The sequence below is a fragment of the Heterodontus francisci genome, chromosome 19, assembly GCF_036365525.1.
Source record: "Heterodontus francisci isolate sHetFra1 chromosome 19, sHetFra1.hap1, whole genome shotgun sequence".
Taxonomy (NCBI): domain Eukaryota; kingdom Metazoa; phylum Chordata; class Chondrichthyes; order Heterodontiformes; family Heterodontidae; genus Heterodontus; species Heterodontus francisci.
The window spans coordinates 88,603,328-88,621,737 of record NC_090389.1 but is presented as its reverse complement, the minus strand read 5'-3'; the positions used below and the strand labels follow the sequence as shown (position 1 = coordinate 88,621,737).

The following is an 18,410-nucleotide window of genomic DNA, read 5'->3' as shown; positions in this document are numbered from 1 at the left end:
TGGGCAATAAATACTGGCCTGGCCAGTGACAGTCACGTATAAAAATAATCCCTCACCTCCACCTTTCCCCCATTTTTTTTATTCATTCATGGGATGTGGGCGTCACTGGCCAGGCCAGCATTTATTACCCATCCCTAATTGCCCTTGAGAAGGTGGTGGTGAGCTGCCTTCTTGAACCGCTGCAGTCCATGTGGGGTAGGTATACCCACAGTGCTGTTAGGAAGGGAGTTCCAGAATTTTGATCCAGTGACAGTGAAGGAACGGCGATATAGTTCCAAGTCAGGATGGTGTGTGACTTGGAGGGGAACTGCCAGGTGGTGGTGTTCCCATGTATGTGCTGCCCTTGTCCTTCTAGTTGGTAGAGGTCGGGGGTTTGGAAGGTGCTGTCTAAGGAGCCTTGGTGCATTCTTAGTTTAGTTTAGTTTAGAGATACAGCACTGAAACAGGCCCTTCAGCCCACCGAGTCTGTGCCGACCATCAACCACCCACTTATACTAATCCTACACTAATTCCATATTCCTACCACACCCCCACCTGTCCCTATATTTCCCTACCACCTACCTATACTAGGGGCAATTGCTAAATGGCCAATTTACCTGTCAACCTGCAAGTCTTTGGCATGTGGGAGGAAACCGGAGCACCCGGAGGAAACCCACGCAGACACAGGGAGAACTTGCAAACTCCACACAGGCAGTACCCAGAATCGAACCCGGGTCCCTGGAGCTGTGAGGTTGCGGTGCTAACCACTGCGCCACTTTGCAGTGCATCTTGTAGATGGTACACACTGCTGCCACTGTGCGCGGTGGTGGAGGGAGTGAATGTTTGTGGATGGGGTGCCAATCAAGTGGACTGCTTTGTCCTGGATGGTGTCGAGCTTCATGAGTGTTGTTGAAGCTGTACCCATCCAGGCAAGTGGAGAGTATTCCATCACACTCCTGATTTGTACCTTGTAGATGGTGGACAGGCTTTGGGGAGTCAGGAGGTGAGTGACTCGCCGCAGGATTCCTAGCCTCTGACCTGCTCTTGTAGCCACAGTATTTATATGGCTACTCCAGTTCAGTTTCTGGTCAATGGTAGCCCCTAGGATGTTGATAGTGGGGGATTCAGCGATGGTAATGCCATTGAATGTCAAGGGGAGATGGTGAGATTCTCTCTTGTTGGAGATGGCCATTGCCTGGCACTTGTGTGGTGTGACTGTTACTTGCCACTTATCAGCCCAAGTCTAGATATTGTCCAGGTCTTGCTGCATTTCTACACGGACTGCTTCAGTATGTGAGGAGTCGCGAATGGTGCTGAACATTGTGCAATCATCAGCGAACATCCCCACTTCTGACCTTATGATGAAGGAATGTCATTGATGAAGCAGCTGAAGATGGTTGGGCCTCGGACACTACCCTGAGGAACTCCTGCAGTGATGTCCTGGAGCTCAGATGATTGACCTCCAACAACCACAACCATCTTCCTTTGCACTGGGTATGACTCCAGCCAGCGGAGGGTTTTCCCCCTAATTCCCATTGACCTCAGTTTTGCTAGGGCTCCTTGATGCCATACTCGGTCAAATGCTGCCTTGATGTCAAGGGCAGTCACTCTCACCTCACCTCTTGAGTTCAGCTCTTTTGTCCATGTTTGAACCAAGGCTGTAATGAGGTCAGGAGCTGAGTGGACCTGGCAGAACCCAAACTGAGTGTCACTGAGCAGGTTATTGCGAAGCAAGTGCCGCTTGATGGCACTGTTGATGACACCTTCCATCACTTTACTGATGATTGAGAGTAGGCTGATGGGGCGGTAATTGGCCAGGTTGGACTTGTCCTGTTTTTTGAGTACATGCCATACCTGGGCAATTTTCCACATGCCAGTGTTGTAGTTGTACTGGAACAGCTTGGCTAGGGACGCGGCAAGTTCTGGAGCACAGGTCTTCAGTACTATTGCCGGAATATTGTCAGGACCCATAGCCTTTGCAGTATCTAGTGCCTTCAGTCGTTTCTTGATATCACACGGAGTGAATCGAATTGGCTGAAGTCTGGCATCTGTGATGCTGGGGACTTCAGGAGGAGGCCGAGATGGATCATCAACTCGACACTTCTGGCTGAAGATTGTTGCAAATGCTTTAGCCTTATCTTTCGCACTGATGTGCTGGGCTCCCCCATCATTGAGGATGGGGATATTTGTGGAGCCACCTCTTCCAGTTAGTTGTTTAATTGTCCACCATCATTCATGGCTGGATGTGGCAGGGCTGCAGAGCTTAGATCTGATCCGTTAGTTATGGGATCGCTTAGCTCTGTCTATCGCATGCTGCTTACACAGTTTGGCATGCAAGTAGTCCTGGGTTGTAGCTTCACCAGGTTGACACCTGATTTTGAGGTATTACTGGTGCTGCTCCTGGCATGCCCTCCTGCACTCTCCATTGAACCAGGGTTGGTCTCCTGGGTTGCTGGTAATGGTAGAGTTGGGGATTTGCCGGGCCATGAGGTTACAGATTGTGGTTGAGTACAATTCTGCTGCTGCTGATGGCCCACAGCACCTCATGGATTCCCAGTTTTGCATCCAAGTAGTTTTCTTTATTGGCGTAGATAATTAGTGTCTGTGAACAATCTGACATCCCCTCGCTCATCTTTTCTCTTTTCGCAGGTAATTTATTCCATATCGATTTTGGTCACATTCTGGGGAATACAAAGCGGATTCTGGGTGTAAACCGGGAGCGTGTCCCCTTTGTGCTGACCCCAGACTTCCTGTTTGTGATGGGACGAGTGAACAAAAGACCCAGTCTCTACTTCCAGAGGTTCAAGGTGAGGGTGTGGCTCTGGGCCACTGTTACTTCACACAGCACAATGAGTGGGTCACTCCAGACATGCCAGCTTAGCACGTACAGCACAGTCTCCCATCTCCCGTCTTCTGTCTCCCGTCTCCCATCTCCGGTACAGGCTGGGACCACTGCTGTTCTCCATTTACATTAACAATTTGGACTTGGGAATCAGTTTCAAAATTTGTGGACAACATCAAATTGGGAGATGTTGTTCATACTAAAGAGAGGGAGACATTAATAAACTGCAGAACGGGTACGTAATTGGCAAATGAATGTCAATATGGATAATTGTGAGGTGATACATTTTGATTGGAGGAATAAGGAGGGAACATACACCTGGGAAAATAAAGAGTTCAAATGGAATAGAGGAACAAGGGATCTGGAGGTGTTGATATACCAGTCACTCAGCTTAGCAACACAGGTCAACACGACCATTAAAAATAGCAACTAAAGCACTAAGGTTCATTTCTAAAGGGATAGAATTGAAAAGCAAGAGAAGTTATGATAAACTTGCATTGAACCTTGCGTAGACCACACTTGGAATACTGTGAACAGTTCCAGTCTCCATCATACAAAATAGATATGGAGCCAGTGGAGAACAGGCAAAAGAGATTTACAGAACGGAGAGGTTATCAGGAAAGACTGGGATTCTTTTCTCTGGAAAAGAGCAGGCGGAGAGGTGACTTTCTAGCTGTCTTTAGAATTATTCTAGGATTATGGTTAGTTGTTTTCAGGGTGTCTCGTTGCTGAGTTCCTTCCCTTATCCCATCTCCACCTCTCCCCCTCTGTCAACTCCATTAAGATCTTTCATAAAACCAAAACTTTTTGACCAAACTTTGAGTTACACCTGGGAATGGAAGTCTGGGACTGGACTCACAACCTCAAAGTTTGAGCATTTAAATCCCATCAGGGACAAGTTGAGAAGGTGAATTGAATAAAACTGGTTATTTGTGACCTGCCACCAGATGAAGCTGGCGGGTTGTTTCTTAAAACCCAACTAGTTCATTAATGTCCCTCCAGGGAAGAAATTCTTCCGTTCTTACCCAAGAAGTCCCACACCAGCATGTTTGACTCTTAATATAAGAGCAACTAGGAATGGGTGATAAATACTGCCTCCCCCGCATCCCCCACATGTCAAACACACGTAATAAATACTGCCTCCCCCGCATCCCCCACATGTCAAACACACGTAATAAATACTGCCTCCCCCGCATCCCCCACATGTCAAACACACGTAATAAATACTGCCTCCCCCGCATCCCCCACATGTCAAACACACGTAATAAATACTGCCTCCCCCGCATCCCCCACATGTCAAACACACGTAATAAATACTGCCTCCCCCGCATCCCCCACATGTCAAACACACGTAACAAATACTGCCTCCCCCGCATCCCCCACATGTCAAACACACGTAATAAATACTGCCTCCCCCGCATCCCCACATGTCAAACACACGCAGTAAATACTGCCTCCCCTGCATCCCCCACATGTCAAACACACGTAATAAATACTGCCTCCCCCGCATCCCCACATGTCAAACACACGTAATAAATACTGCCTCCCCCGCATCCCCACATGTCAAACACACGTAATAAATACTGCCTCCCCCGCATCCCCACATGTCAAACACACGTAATAAATACTGCCTCCCCCGCATCCCCACATGTCAAACACACGCAGTAAATACTGCCTCCCCCGCATCCCCACATGTCAAACACATGCAGTAAATACTGCCTCCCCTGCATCCCCCACATGTCAAACACACGCAGTAAATACTGCCTCACCCGCATCTCCACATGTCAAACACACGCAGTAAATACTGCCTCACCCGCATCCCCACATGTCAAACACACGCAGTAAATACTGCCTCACCCGCATCCCCACATGTCAAACACACGTAATAAATACTGCCTCCACCGCATCCCCACATGTCAAACACACGTAATAAATACTGCCTCCCCCGCATCCCCACATGTCAAACACACGCAGTAAATACTGCCTCCTCCGCATCCGCACATGTCAAACACACGTAATAAATACTGCCTCCACCGCATCCCCACATGTCAAACACACGTAATAAATACTGCCTCCCCCGCATCCCCACATGTCAAACACACGTAATAAATACTGCCTCCCCCGCATCCCCCACATGTCAAACACACGCAGTAAATACTGCCTCCCCACATCCCCCACATGTCAAACACACGCAGTAAATACTGCCTCCCCCGCATCCCCCACATGTCAAACACACGTAATAAATACTGCCTCCCCCGCATCCCCCACATGTCAAACACACGCAATAAATACTGCCTCCCCCACATCCCCCACATGTCAAACACACGTAATAAATACTGCCTCCCCCGCATCCCCACATGTCAAACACACGCAATAAATACTGCCTCCCCTGCATCCCCCACATGTCAAACACACGTAATAAATACTGCCTCCCCCGCATCCCCACATGTCAAACGCACGTAATAAATACTGCCTCCCTCGCATCCCCACATGTCAAACACACGTAATAAATACTGCCTCCCCCGCATCCCCACATGTCAAACACACGCAGTAAATACTGCCTCCCCCGCATCCCCACATGTCAAACACACGCAGTAAATACTGCCTCCCCTGCATCCCCCACATGTCAAACACACGCAGTAAATACTGCCTCACCCGCATCCTCACATGTCAAACACACGCAGTAAATACTGCCTCCCCTGCATCCCCCACATGTCAAACACACGCAGTAAATACTGCCTCACCCGCATCTCCACATGTCAAACACACGCAGTAAATACTGCCTCACCCGCATCCCCACATGTCAAACACACGTAATAAATACTGCCTCCACCGCATCCCCACATGTCAAACACACGTAATAAATACTGCCTCCCCCGCATCCCCACATGTCAAACACACGCAGTAAATACTGCCTCCTCCGCATCCCCACATGTCAAACACACGTAATAAATACTGCCTCCACCGCATCCCCACATGTCAAACACACGTAATAAATACTGCCTCCCCCGCATCCCCACATGTCAAACACACGTAATAAATACTGCCTCCCCCGCATCCCCCACATGTCAAACACACGCAGTAAATACTGCCTCCCCACATCCCCCACATGTCAAACACACGCAGTAAATACTGCCTCCCCCGCATCCCCACATGTCAAACACACGCAGTAAATACTGCCTCACCCGCATCCCCCACATGTCAAACACACGTAATAAATACTGCCTCCCCCGCATCCCCCACATGTCAAACACACGCAATAAATACTGCCTCCCCCACATCCCCCACATGTCAAACACACGTAATAGATACTGCCTCCCCCGCATCCCCCACATGTCAAACACACGTAATAAATACTGCCTCCCCCGCATCCCCACATGTCAAACACACGCAGTAAATACTGCCTCCCCTGCATCCCCCACATGTCAAACACACGTAATAAATACTGCCTCCCCCGCATCCCCACATGTCAAACACACGTAATAAATACTGCCTCCCCCGCATCCCCACATGTCAAACACACGTAATAAATACTGCCTCCCCCGCATCCCCACATGTCAAACACACGCAGTAAATACTGCCTCCCCCGCATCCCCACATGTCAAACACACGCAGTAAATACTGCCTCCCCTGCATCCCCCACATGTCAAACACACGCAGTAAATACTGCCTCACCCGCATCCTCACATGTCAAACACACGCAGTAAATACTGCCTCCCCTGCATCCCCCACATGTCAAACACACGCAGTAAATACTGCCTCACCCGCATCTCCACATGTCAAACACACGCAGTAAATACTGCCTCACCCGCATCCCCACATGTCAAACACACGTAATAAATACTGCCTCCACCGCATCCCCACATGTCAAACACACGTAATAAATACTGCCTCCCCCGCATCCCCACATGTCAAACACACGCAGTAAATACTGCCTCCTCCGCATCCCCACATGTCAAACACACGTAATAAATACTGCCTCCACCGCATCCCCACATGTCAAACACACATAATAAATACTGCCTCCCCCGCATCCCCACATGTCAAACACACGTAATAAATACTGCCTCCCCCGCATCCCCCACATGTCAAACACACGCAGTAAATACTGCCTCCCCACATCCCCCACATGTCAAACACACGCAGTAAATACTGCCTCCCCCGCATCCCCACATGTCAAACACACGCAGTAAATACTGCCTCACCCGCATCCCCCACATGTCAAACACACGTAATAAATACTGCCTCCCCCGCATCCCCCACATGTCAAACACACGCAATAAATACTGCCTCCCCCACATCCCCCACATGTCAAACACACGTAATAGATACTGCCTCCCCCGCATCCCCCACATGTCAAACACACGTAATAAATACTTCCTCCCCCGCATCCCCACATGTCAAACACACGCAGTAAATACTGCCTCCCCTGCATCCCCCACATGTCAAACACACGTAATAAATACTGCCTCCCCCGCATCCCCACATGTCAAACACACGTAATAAATACTGCCTCCCCCGCATCCCCACATGTCAAACACACGTAATAAATACTGCCTCCCCCGCATCCCCACATGTCAAACACACGTAATAAATACTGCCTCCCCTGCATCCCCACATGTCAAACACACGCAGTAAATACTGCCTCCCCCGCATCCCCACATGTCAAACACATGCAGTAAATACTGCCTCCCCTGCATCCCCCACGTCAAACACACGCAGTAAATACTGCCTCACCCGCATCTCCACATGTCAAACACACGCAGTAAATACTGCCTCACCCGCATCCCCACATGTCAAACACACGCAGTAAATACTGCCTCACCCGCATCCCCACATGTCAAACACACGTAATAAATACTGCCTCCACCGCATCCCCACATGTCAAACACACGTAATAAATACTGCCTCCCCCGCATCCCCACATGTCAAACACACGCAGTAAATACTGCCTCCTCCGCATCCCCACATGTCAAACACACGTAATAAATACTGCCTCCACCGCATCCCCACATGTCAAACACACGTAATAAATACTGCCTCCCCCGCATCCCCACATGTCAAACACACGTAATAAATACTGCCTCCCCCGCATCCCCCACATGTCAAACACACGCAGTAAATACTGCCTCCTCTCATCCCCCACATGTCAAACACACGCAGTAAATACTGCCTCCCCCGCATCCCCACATGTCAAACACACGCAGTAAATACTGCCTCACCCGCATCCCCCACATGTCAAACACACGTAATAAATACTGCCTCCCCCGCATCCCCCACATGTCAAACACACGCAATAAATACTGCCTCCCCCACATCCCCCACATGTCAAACACACGTAATAAATACTGCCTCCCCCGCATCCCCACATGTCAAACACACGCAATAAATACTGCCTCCCCTGAATCCCCCACATGTCAAACACACGTAATAAATACTGCCTCCCCCGCATCCCCACATGTCAAACGCACGTAATAAATACTGCCTCCCTCGCATCCCCACATGTCAAACACAAGTAATAAATACTGCCTCCCCCGCATCCCCCACATGTCAAACACACGCAGTAAATACTGCCTCCCCCGCATCCCCACATGTCAAACACACGCAGTAAATACTGCCTCCCCTGCATCCCCCACATGTCAAACACACGCAGTAAATACTGCCTCACCCGCATCCTCACATGTCAAACACACGCAGTAAATACTGCCTCCCCTGCATCCCCCACATGTCAAACACACGCAGTAAATACTGCCTCACCCGCATCTCCACATGTCAAACACACGTAATAAATACTGCCTCCACCGCATCCCCACATGTCAAACACACGTAATAAATACTGCCTCCCCCGCATCCCCACATGTCAAACACACGTAATAAATACTGCCTCCCCCGCATCCCCACATGTCAAACACACGTAATAAATACTGCCTCCCCCGCATCCCCACATGTCAAACACACGTAATAAATACTGCCTCCCCCGCATCCCCACATGTCAAACACACGTAATAAATACTGCCTCCCCTGCATCCCCACATGTCAAACACACGCAGTAAATACTGCCTCCCCCGCATCCCCACATGTCAAACACATGCAGTAAATACTGCCTCCCCTGCATCCCCCACATGTCAAACACACGCAGTAAATACTGCCTCACCCGCATCTCCACATGTCAAACACACGCAGTAAATACTGCCTCACCCGCATCCCCACATGTCAAACACACGCAGTAAATACTGCCTCACCCGCATCCCCACATGTCAAACACACGTAATAAATACTGCCTCCACCGCATCCCCACATGTCAAACACACGTAATAAATACTGCCTCCCCCGCATCCCCACATGTCAAACACACGCAGTAAATACTGCCTCCTCCGCATCCCCACATGTCAAACACACGTAATAAATACTGCCTCCACCGCATCCCCACATGTCAAACACACGTAATAAATACTGCCTCCCCCGCATCCCCACATGTCAAACACACGTAATAAATACTGCCTCCCCCGCATCCCCCACATGTCAAACACACGCAGTAAATACTGCCTCCTCTCATCCCCCACATGTCAAACACACGCAGTAAATACTGCCTCCCCCGCATCCCCACATGTCAAACACATGCAGTAAATACTGCCTCACCCGCATCCCCCACATGTCAAACACACGTAATAAATACTGCCTCCCCCGCATCCCCCACATGTCAAACACACGCAATAAATACTGCCTCCCCCACATCCCCCACATGTCAAACACACGTAATAAATACTGCCTCCCCCGCATCCCCACATGTCAAACACACGCAATAAATACTGCCTCCCCTGAATCCCCCACATGTCAAACACACGTAATAAATACTGCCTCCCCCGCATCCCCACATGTCAAACGCACGTAATAAATACTGCCTCACCCGCATCTCCACATGTCAAACACACGTAATAAATACTGCCTCCACCGCATCCCCACATGTCAAACACACGTAATAAATACTGCCTCCCCCGCATCCCCACATGTCAAACACACGTAATAAATACTGCCTCCCCCGCATCCCCACATGTCAAACACACGTAATAAATACTGCCTCCCCCGCATCCCCACATGTCAAACACACGTAATAAATACTGCCTCCCCCGCATCCCCACATGTCAAACACACGTAATAAATACTGCCTCCCCTGCATCCCCACATGTCAAACACACGCAGTAAATACTGCCTCCCCCGCATCCCCACATGTCAAACACATGCAGTAAATACTGCCTCCCCTGCATCCCCCACATGTCAAACACACGCAGTAAATACTGCCTCACCCGCATCTCCACATGTCAAACACACGCAGTAAATACTGCCTCACCCGCATCCCCACATGTCAAACACACGCAGTAAATACTGCCTCACCCGCATCCCCACATGTCAAACACACGTAATAAATACTGCCTCCACCGCATCCCCACATGTCAAACACACGTAATAAATACTGCCTCCCCCGCATCCCCACATGTCAAACACACGCAGTAAATACTGCCTCCTCCGCATCCCCACATGTCAAACACACGTAATAAATACTGCCTCCACCGCATCCCCACATGTCAAACACACGTAATAAATACTGCCTCCCCCGCATCCCCACATGTCAAACACACGTAATAAATACTGCCTCCCCCGCATCCCCCACATGTCAAACACACGCAGTAAATACTGCCTCCTCTCATCCCCCACATGTCAAACACACGCAGTAAATACTGCCTCCCCCGCATCCCCACATGTCAAACACATGCAGTAAATACTGCCTCACCCGCATCCCCCACATGTCAAACACACGTAATAAATACTGCCTCCCCCGCATCCCCCACATGTCAAACACACGCAATAAATACTGCCTCCCCCACATCCCCCACATGTCAAACACACGTAATAAATACTGCCTCCCCCGCATCCCCACATGTCAAACACACGCAATAAATACTGCCTCCCCTGAATCCCCCACATGTCAAACACACGTAATAAATACTGCCTCCCCCGCATCCCCACATGTCAAACGCACGTAATAAATACTGCCTCCCTCGCATCCCCACATGTCAAACACAAGTAATAAATACTGCCTCCCCCGCATCCCCCACATGTCAAACACACGCAGTAAATACTGCCTCCCCCGCATCCCCACATGTCAAACACACGCAGTAAATACTGCCTCCCCTGCATCCCCCACATGTCAAACACACGCAGTAAATACTGCCTCACCCGCATCCTCACATGTCAAACACACGCAGTAAATACTGCCTCCCCTGCATCCCCCACATGTCAAACACACGCAGTAAATACTGCCTCACCCGCATCTCCACATGTCAAACACACGTAATAAATACTGCCTCCACCGCATCCCCACATGTCAAACACACGTAATAAATACTGCCTCCCCCGCATCCCCACATGTCAAACACACGTAATAAATACTGCCTCCCCCGCATCCCCCACATGTCAAACACACGCAGTAAATACTGCCTCCCCACATCCCCCACATGTCAAACACACGCAGTAAATACTGCCTCCCCCGCATCCCCACATGTCAAACACACGCAGTAAATACTGCCTCACCCGCATCCCCCACATGTCAAACACACGTAATAAATACTGCCTCCCCCGCATCCCCCACATGTCAAACACACGCAATAAATACTGCCTCCCCCACATCCCCCACATGTCAAACACACGTAATAGATACTGCCTCCCCCGCATCCCCCACATGTCAAACACACGTAATAAATACTGCCTCCCCCGCATCCCCACATGTCAAACACACGCAGTAAATACTGCCTCCCCTGCATCCCCCACATGTCAAACACACGTAATAAATACTGCCTCCCCCGCATCCCCACATGTCAAACACACGTAATAAATACTGCCTCCCCCGCATCCCCACATGTCAAACACACGTAATAAATACTGCCTCCCCCGCATCCCCACATGTCAAACACACGTAATAAATACTGCCTCCCCTGCATCCCCACATGTCAAACACACGCAGTAAATACTGCCTCCCCCACATCCCCACATGTCAAACACATGCAGTAAATACTGCCTCCCCTGCATCCCCCACATGTCAAACACACGCAGTAAATGCTGCCTCACCCGCATCTCCACATGTCAAACACACGCAGTAAATACTGCCTCACCCGCATCCCCACATGTCAAACACACGCAGTAAATACTGCCTCACCCGCATCCCCACATGTCAAACACACGTAATAAATACTGCCTCCACCGCATCCCCACATGTCAAACACACGTAATAAATACTGCCTCCCCCGCATCCCCACATGTCAAACACACGCAGTAAATACTGCCTCCTCCGCATCCCCACATGTCAAACACACGTAATAAATACTGCCTCCACCGCATCCCCACATGTCAAACACACGTAATAAATACTGCCTCCCCCGCATCCCCACATGTCAAACACACGTAATAAATACTGCCTCCCCCGCATCCCCCACATGTCAAACACACGCAGTAAATACTGCCTCCCCTCATCCCCCACATGTCAAACACACGCAGTAAATACTGCCTCCCCCGCATCCCCACATGTCAAACACACGCAGTAAATACTGCCTCACCCGCATCCCCCACATGTCAAACACACGTAATAAATACTGCCTCCCCCGCATCCCCCACATGTCAAACACACGCAATAAATACTGCCTCCCCCACATCCCCCACATGTCAAACACACGTAATAAATACTGCCTCACCCGCATCCCCACATGTCAAACACACGCAGTAAATACTGCCTCCCCCGCATCCCCACATGTCAAACACACGCAGTAAATACTGCCTCACCCGCATCCCCCACATGTCAAACACACGTAATAAATACTGCCTCCCCCGCATCCCCACATGTCAAACACACGCAGTAAATACTGCCTCACCCGCATCCCCACATGTCAAACACACGTAATAAATACTGCCTCACCCGCATCCCCACATGTCAAACACACGCAGTAAATACTGCCTCCCCCGCATCCCCACATGTCAAACACACGCAGTAAATACTGCCTCACCCGCATCCCCCACATGTCAAACACACGTAATAAATACTGCCTCCCCCGCATCCCCACATGTCAAACACACGCAGTAAATACTGCCTCACCCGCATCCCCACATGTCAAACACACGTCATAAATACTGCCTCCCCCGCATCCCCACATGTCAAACACACGCAGTAAATACTGCCTCACCCGCATCCCCACATGTCAAACACACGCAGTAAATACTGCCTCCCCCGCATCCCCACATGTCAAACACACGCAGTAAATACTGCCTCACCCGCATCCCCACATGTCAAACACACGTAATAAATACTGCCTCCCCCGCATCCCCCACGTCAAACACATGTAATAAATACTGCCTCACCCGCATCCCCACATGTCAAACACACGCAGTAAATACTGCCTCCCCCACATCCCCACATGTCAAACACACGTATTAAATACTGCCTCCCCCGCATCCCCACATATCAAACACACGCAGTAAATACTGCCTCACCCGCATCCCCCACATGCCAAACACACACAATAAATATCTTTTGGCATGCCATCCAGTTTAGGAAGAAATACTTGCATTTTTATAGTGCTTTTCACAATCTCAGGATGTCCCAAAGCATTTACAGCCAATGAAGTCCTTCTGAATTGTAGTCACCATTGTAATGTAGGAAACAGCAAGCAATTTGCACACAGCAAGATCCCACAAACAGCAATGTGCTAAATGAGCAGCAAATCTAGTTTAGCGATGTTGGTTGAGGGATAAATATTACTCCAGACACCGGGGGGAACTCCCCAGCTCTTCGAAATAGTGCCTTGGGATCTTGCACTTCCACCCAAGAGGGCAGATGAGGCCTCGGTTTAACATCTCATCTAAGAGAAGGCACCTCCAACAGTGTAGCACTCCCTCAGTACTGCACTGGGAGTGTCAGCCTAGATTGTGTGCTGAAGTCTCCAGAACCTGAACCATCTGACTCAGAGATGAGAGGGAGAGTGCCATTCACCGTGTCACAACTGACTGCTTCTGTGAAACTCCTTGTGGCGTTTCTTGATAAAAAATTAGCAGTTGCTACTTTCATTCAGGGAGCCACTAACTTACTGATCTGAATGTCTTACTCTTTGGTTCTTAGGATATTTGCATCCAGGCCTACATGAGTCTTCGTGCCCACTCCAGCCTCCTGGTCACTCTCTTCTCACTGATGATGTTGACTGGAATCCCTGAACTGACCTGCATGAAGGACATCCAGTACCTGCAGGAAGCACTAGCAGTTGAGAAAGAGGAGAATGCAGCACATGAGCACTTCTTAAACCAGATCAATATCTGTGAGAACCTGGGCTGGACCGTTCAAGCCAGTTGGTGGATTCATATGTTCATGGGTATTAAACAGACATGAGCAGAAAAATGGGCAGAATGATCTCCTTTTGGTGCTAAAATCCTCAGTTACTTCCTATAATCCAGCCTCAAAATTTCACCCCTTAACTGTCTATCCCCAGGGAATATGTTACACTGTCCAGGTGAGGAGGTGGGGGAAGGACAAGTATTGGCCATTGGTGGCCTGCAGTTGTAACACAGAGCTGGGAGGGGCCACTCCTGCTCCAACATGTGGTCAGTGGGGAAAGTTGAAACTTGTTGTTCGGGTGGTGGTCCCTTTAAGGGGCACTAGTTTAGCTGCCAAGGAGCCTGCGTGCAGCACACATGGCACACACTGCAGTTGTGTGCAATTAGATTTTTCCAAAGGGCCTCAAAAGGCTGTTGCGTATGCAAATAAAGGGGTTAACGCCAGTTTGTTCCATAGGTGCTTATGGATAGCCACCAACATAGCGGGTGGGGCACTTTCTTTTGGGCGCGTACTGCCTGCCATGTTGGATGGTTAGGCACCCATTCTGTAACTTGTAAATCAGGTGCCACACAATCTAATTTCTAAGCCATTGGCCATCTGCATATCCAGATCTGGGACCAGTTACATGCAATCTTACAGCACAGAAGGAGGCCATTCAGCCCATTGTGTTGTGTGCTGGCCCTTTTGAAAGTTGCTATTGTATCTGCTTCCACCGCCCTTTCAGGCAACGCATTCCAGATCACAACAACTCGCTGCGTAGAATATTCTCCTCATCTCCCCTGTGGTTCTTTTACCAATTACCTTAAATCTGTGTTCTCTGGTTACTGACCCTCCTGCCACTGGTAACAGTTTCTCCTTGTTTACTCCATCAAAACCCTCATGATTTTGAACGCCTCTATCAAAACTCTAATCTTCTCTCTCTCTAAGGAGAACAATCCCAGATTCTCCGCATAACTAAAATCCCTCATCCCTGGTACCATTCTAGTTAATCTCCTCTGCACCCTCTCCCAAAGTGCAGTGGCCAGAACTGAACACAGTATTACAGCTGGGGCCTAACCAGTGATTTATAATGGATCAGCGTAGCTTGGCACAGTTTCCTTGTATTTGCACTCCATGTTTCTGTTAATAAAGCCAAACATCCTTGTTTTTTAACTGCCTTCTCAACTTATCCAGCTGTTTTCAAAAATTTGTGAATGCACACCCCCAGGTCTCTCTGTGTCTGCACCCACTTTAAAATTGTATCCCAATAGTTTATATTGCCTCTCCTCATTCTTCCTACCAAAATGAAACACATCACACTTATCCACATTAAATTGCATCTGTCCATTTCACCAGTCTGTCTATATCCTCCTGAAGTCTATTACTATCCTGCTCATCTGAGTTTCATATCATCTGCAAACTTTGAGATTGTTCCCTGTCTACCCAAATGCTGATCATTAATATGTATCAAAAAGAGCAGTGGTCCTAATACAGATTCTTGTGGAACACCAGTGTATACTCCCCTCCAATCTGAAAAACAACCAGTTCAGTCCAGGTTATTTATATATCAGAAAATGTGGTTTGGTGTGGTTGACTTTAAAGCCAGCATAGATCGGTAGGGCACGAACTCCGCCATCCCTTACCTTCACCTTTCACACACTGAAAGTCCCACATCTAGCCCAGTCTATATTTGCAGCAGCACAACAAGTCCAAAGGTTGAAGAGTGGGGTTCTCAGACTGTTATCTGCTCTCTGTGTTTATGAAAGAGTAGGGATGAGAGGCAGTGGAGTGTCTGAACCAAATGTATTATCCTGAAGAAGTTTAGTTTACAGAACTGAGATGGTCCATCATGGGGAGGACACTGACTTCAAAGTGGTTTGTGTTATCTGCACAACATAGAATCACCAAATCCCCCAGGACTTGGAGATTGATCTTCTGAACACTGCTGGGAGTAAAAAAAACCCAAAGAAAAATCAGAAGGGCATTCAAAAAATTCTCAACTTTTTCCTTTTCATAAACATATGAGAATGACGGACAGTTAAAGACCCACTAATCGATCCAACCTGTCCCACTCAGCCATGTCTCCCAATATATACACTCCCCGCCTCACCCGAAACGCTGTGACGTCCCGGGAGAGATGCAAATCCAGAAAAAAGTCCCAGTCCAATTATGGAGGAAAAACATCCGGGTCATTCCTCTCCGAACCCCTCCATCCATACAAACTTAGGTGATGGAACCCCATCCAGTAGACCACCCTGGGCCTAATTAACGCTACCAGGTCCCTCCCTCTAGGACGAGGTGATCTCTGCCCCAGACAGAACGGGGGTGGGGGGGGGAGAGGGGGTCCAGCTTACACTCACAGGGATTCAGTGAATCGACCTCCAGTGCTCCAGTCAGCCTGGTCCAGGGGCCCACTATTCCCTGGGGAAAAGAAACAGCTTGTGACTTCCAACTTAACATATTCTTTAAACATTTTAGTTTATTAGGTATTAAAATATGGGAGATGGGGGAACGGGGGCGGGGTAGTGGTGGGGGAATCGCCGATTGACTGACAGTCAAGAATAATCCAATTGGATAACTACAACAACAACAACTTGCATTCAAAAAGCACCTTATATGGTGAAACATCTCCAGGTTCTTCACAGGAGCGTTATCACCGAGGCAGATGAGATTTTACTCCAAGTGACCAAGAGGTGGGTTTTAAGGAGTGTCTTAAAGGAGGACAGAGGTTTAGGGAGGGAATTCCAGAATTTAGCAAAGTGTCCGTTGCCTTTCCCATCCGGCTGGGAAGGCGGATCATCACGAGGATGGACGTGTTGCGCGATCAATGGTGGGAGGGTGTGAGTTGGGGAGGTGGGGTGGATGGGTCAGGTTAGAGGCAGGAGATCATGTGATGAAACCTCCCAGAACATGTGCAAGCAGAGTTGGCAACTGCCAGCAATAAAGCAGCACATCCGAGCCCTGATTGTAACTGGGAGGGGGCCAGAGCTCTCCAGCATTTAACTCTGTACACAATAAACCCGGACAGGAATGGGTTAACCCAGTTCCTCGAGCTCATGTATTTATAACATAATTTTTGTCCCTGTTATCTTCTGAAAGTTTGGAAGGTCCAAATGCATTGGTTATCAACAAGAACAGTTGACCTCTCAACTTTGCCCTTCCTTTCCCATTGGGTGGTGTTTGAGATGGAGCGGGCACGTCCTCTATTACTCAGAGGGAATATATTTTCAATTGTTTTTACTCGAATGGGACAGACGGACTGGGAGTGTAAGGCTGGGGAGACAGTGGCCCCTTAGTCTGACAAATAGAGGTTCTGCTAAATGTTAGTGACCCCCCTTCCCCTTCAGGAGACCTGGGAGTCAAAACTGGGATAAGCCCCCCTCAACTCATCTGGGCCTCTGCCTCAAGCTTAAGATGCTGTGATGTCCCTTCCTCAGTTCAATGGTGACACAACCAACTACTGTAGTGTTTGACTGACCAGGTTTGATTGTGTCAGTCTGTCCATTATCTCTGTTCACTGTGTTTGATTGCTTAAGCCTCTGGGTGGAGCTAAAGAGCATAATGAACCGAAGACTGCTAGAAGCTTCCAGAAATCTCACAGCTTGAATCAGCCACAGTACACAGGCTGCTGTCAAGACATGTGCTGAAATCTGTAAGATCTTTTATCGTTAATGTTTTTGTAAATAAACCAGTTGGTTATTTAACACAAGTGTGATATCTGCATTGCCCAGAGATTAAATCAGATATCGAAACTAAACCCAATAACCCAGCATAAATAAAACTACCAAAAGGAGAAGGCAGGAGCTCACACTCAGGGCTGTCTCTGTCTCACAGACTGTATCAATTCCTCATTGTAACCTCCGTAGAGTGAAGATAGGAGATGTGTCATAGTCAAGAACGGACCTCAGCTGGTAACATGCACTCAAGTTGTCGTAACAAAATTAAGTTAGATGTTTCCACAGCCGGTGAACTCTGGGTATTGTTACAAGATAGACATTGCATTTATATAATGCCTTTCACAATCTCAGTTTTTCCCAAAATGCTTAACAGCCAATGAAGTCCTTGTTAAGATATCACTGTTGTAATGTAGGAAGCATGGCAGTCAGTTTGCACACGGCAAGCTCCCACAAACAGCAATGTGATAATGACCAGATAATCTGATTTAGCAATGTTGGTTGGGGGATAAATATTGAATTGAGGACACCAGGGAGAACTCCCCTCCTCTTTTTTGAATCATTC

The 18,410-nt window shown here is 48.8% G+C and overlaps 1 protein-coding gene across 3 annotated transcripts in view; it reads left to right on the top strand.

Moving 5' to 3' along the window:
- The window catches only part of si:rp71-17i16.5 (phosphatidylinositol 4,5-bisphosphate 3-kinase catalytic subunit gamma isoform), a 47,476-nt gene extending 32,132 nt beyond the window's left edge, over nucleotides 1-15,344 (top strand). For all 3 annotated transcript variants that reach the window (XM_068052181.1, XM_068052180.1, XM_068052179.1), the window contains exons 10-11: nucleotides 2,629-2,786; nucleotides 13,983-15,344. In XM_068052181.1, coding sequence (XP_067908282.1) covers nucleotides 2,629-2,786; nucleotides 13,983-14,246 — 422 coding nt within the window. In that variant the 3' untranslated portion in view covers nucleotides 14,247-15,344. The remainder of the gene's footprint in view (nucleotides 1-2,628; nucleotides 2,787-13,982) is intronic.
- The last annotated feature ends 3,066 nt before the right edge of the window (nucleotides 15,345-18,410 follow it).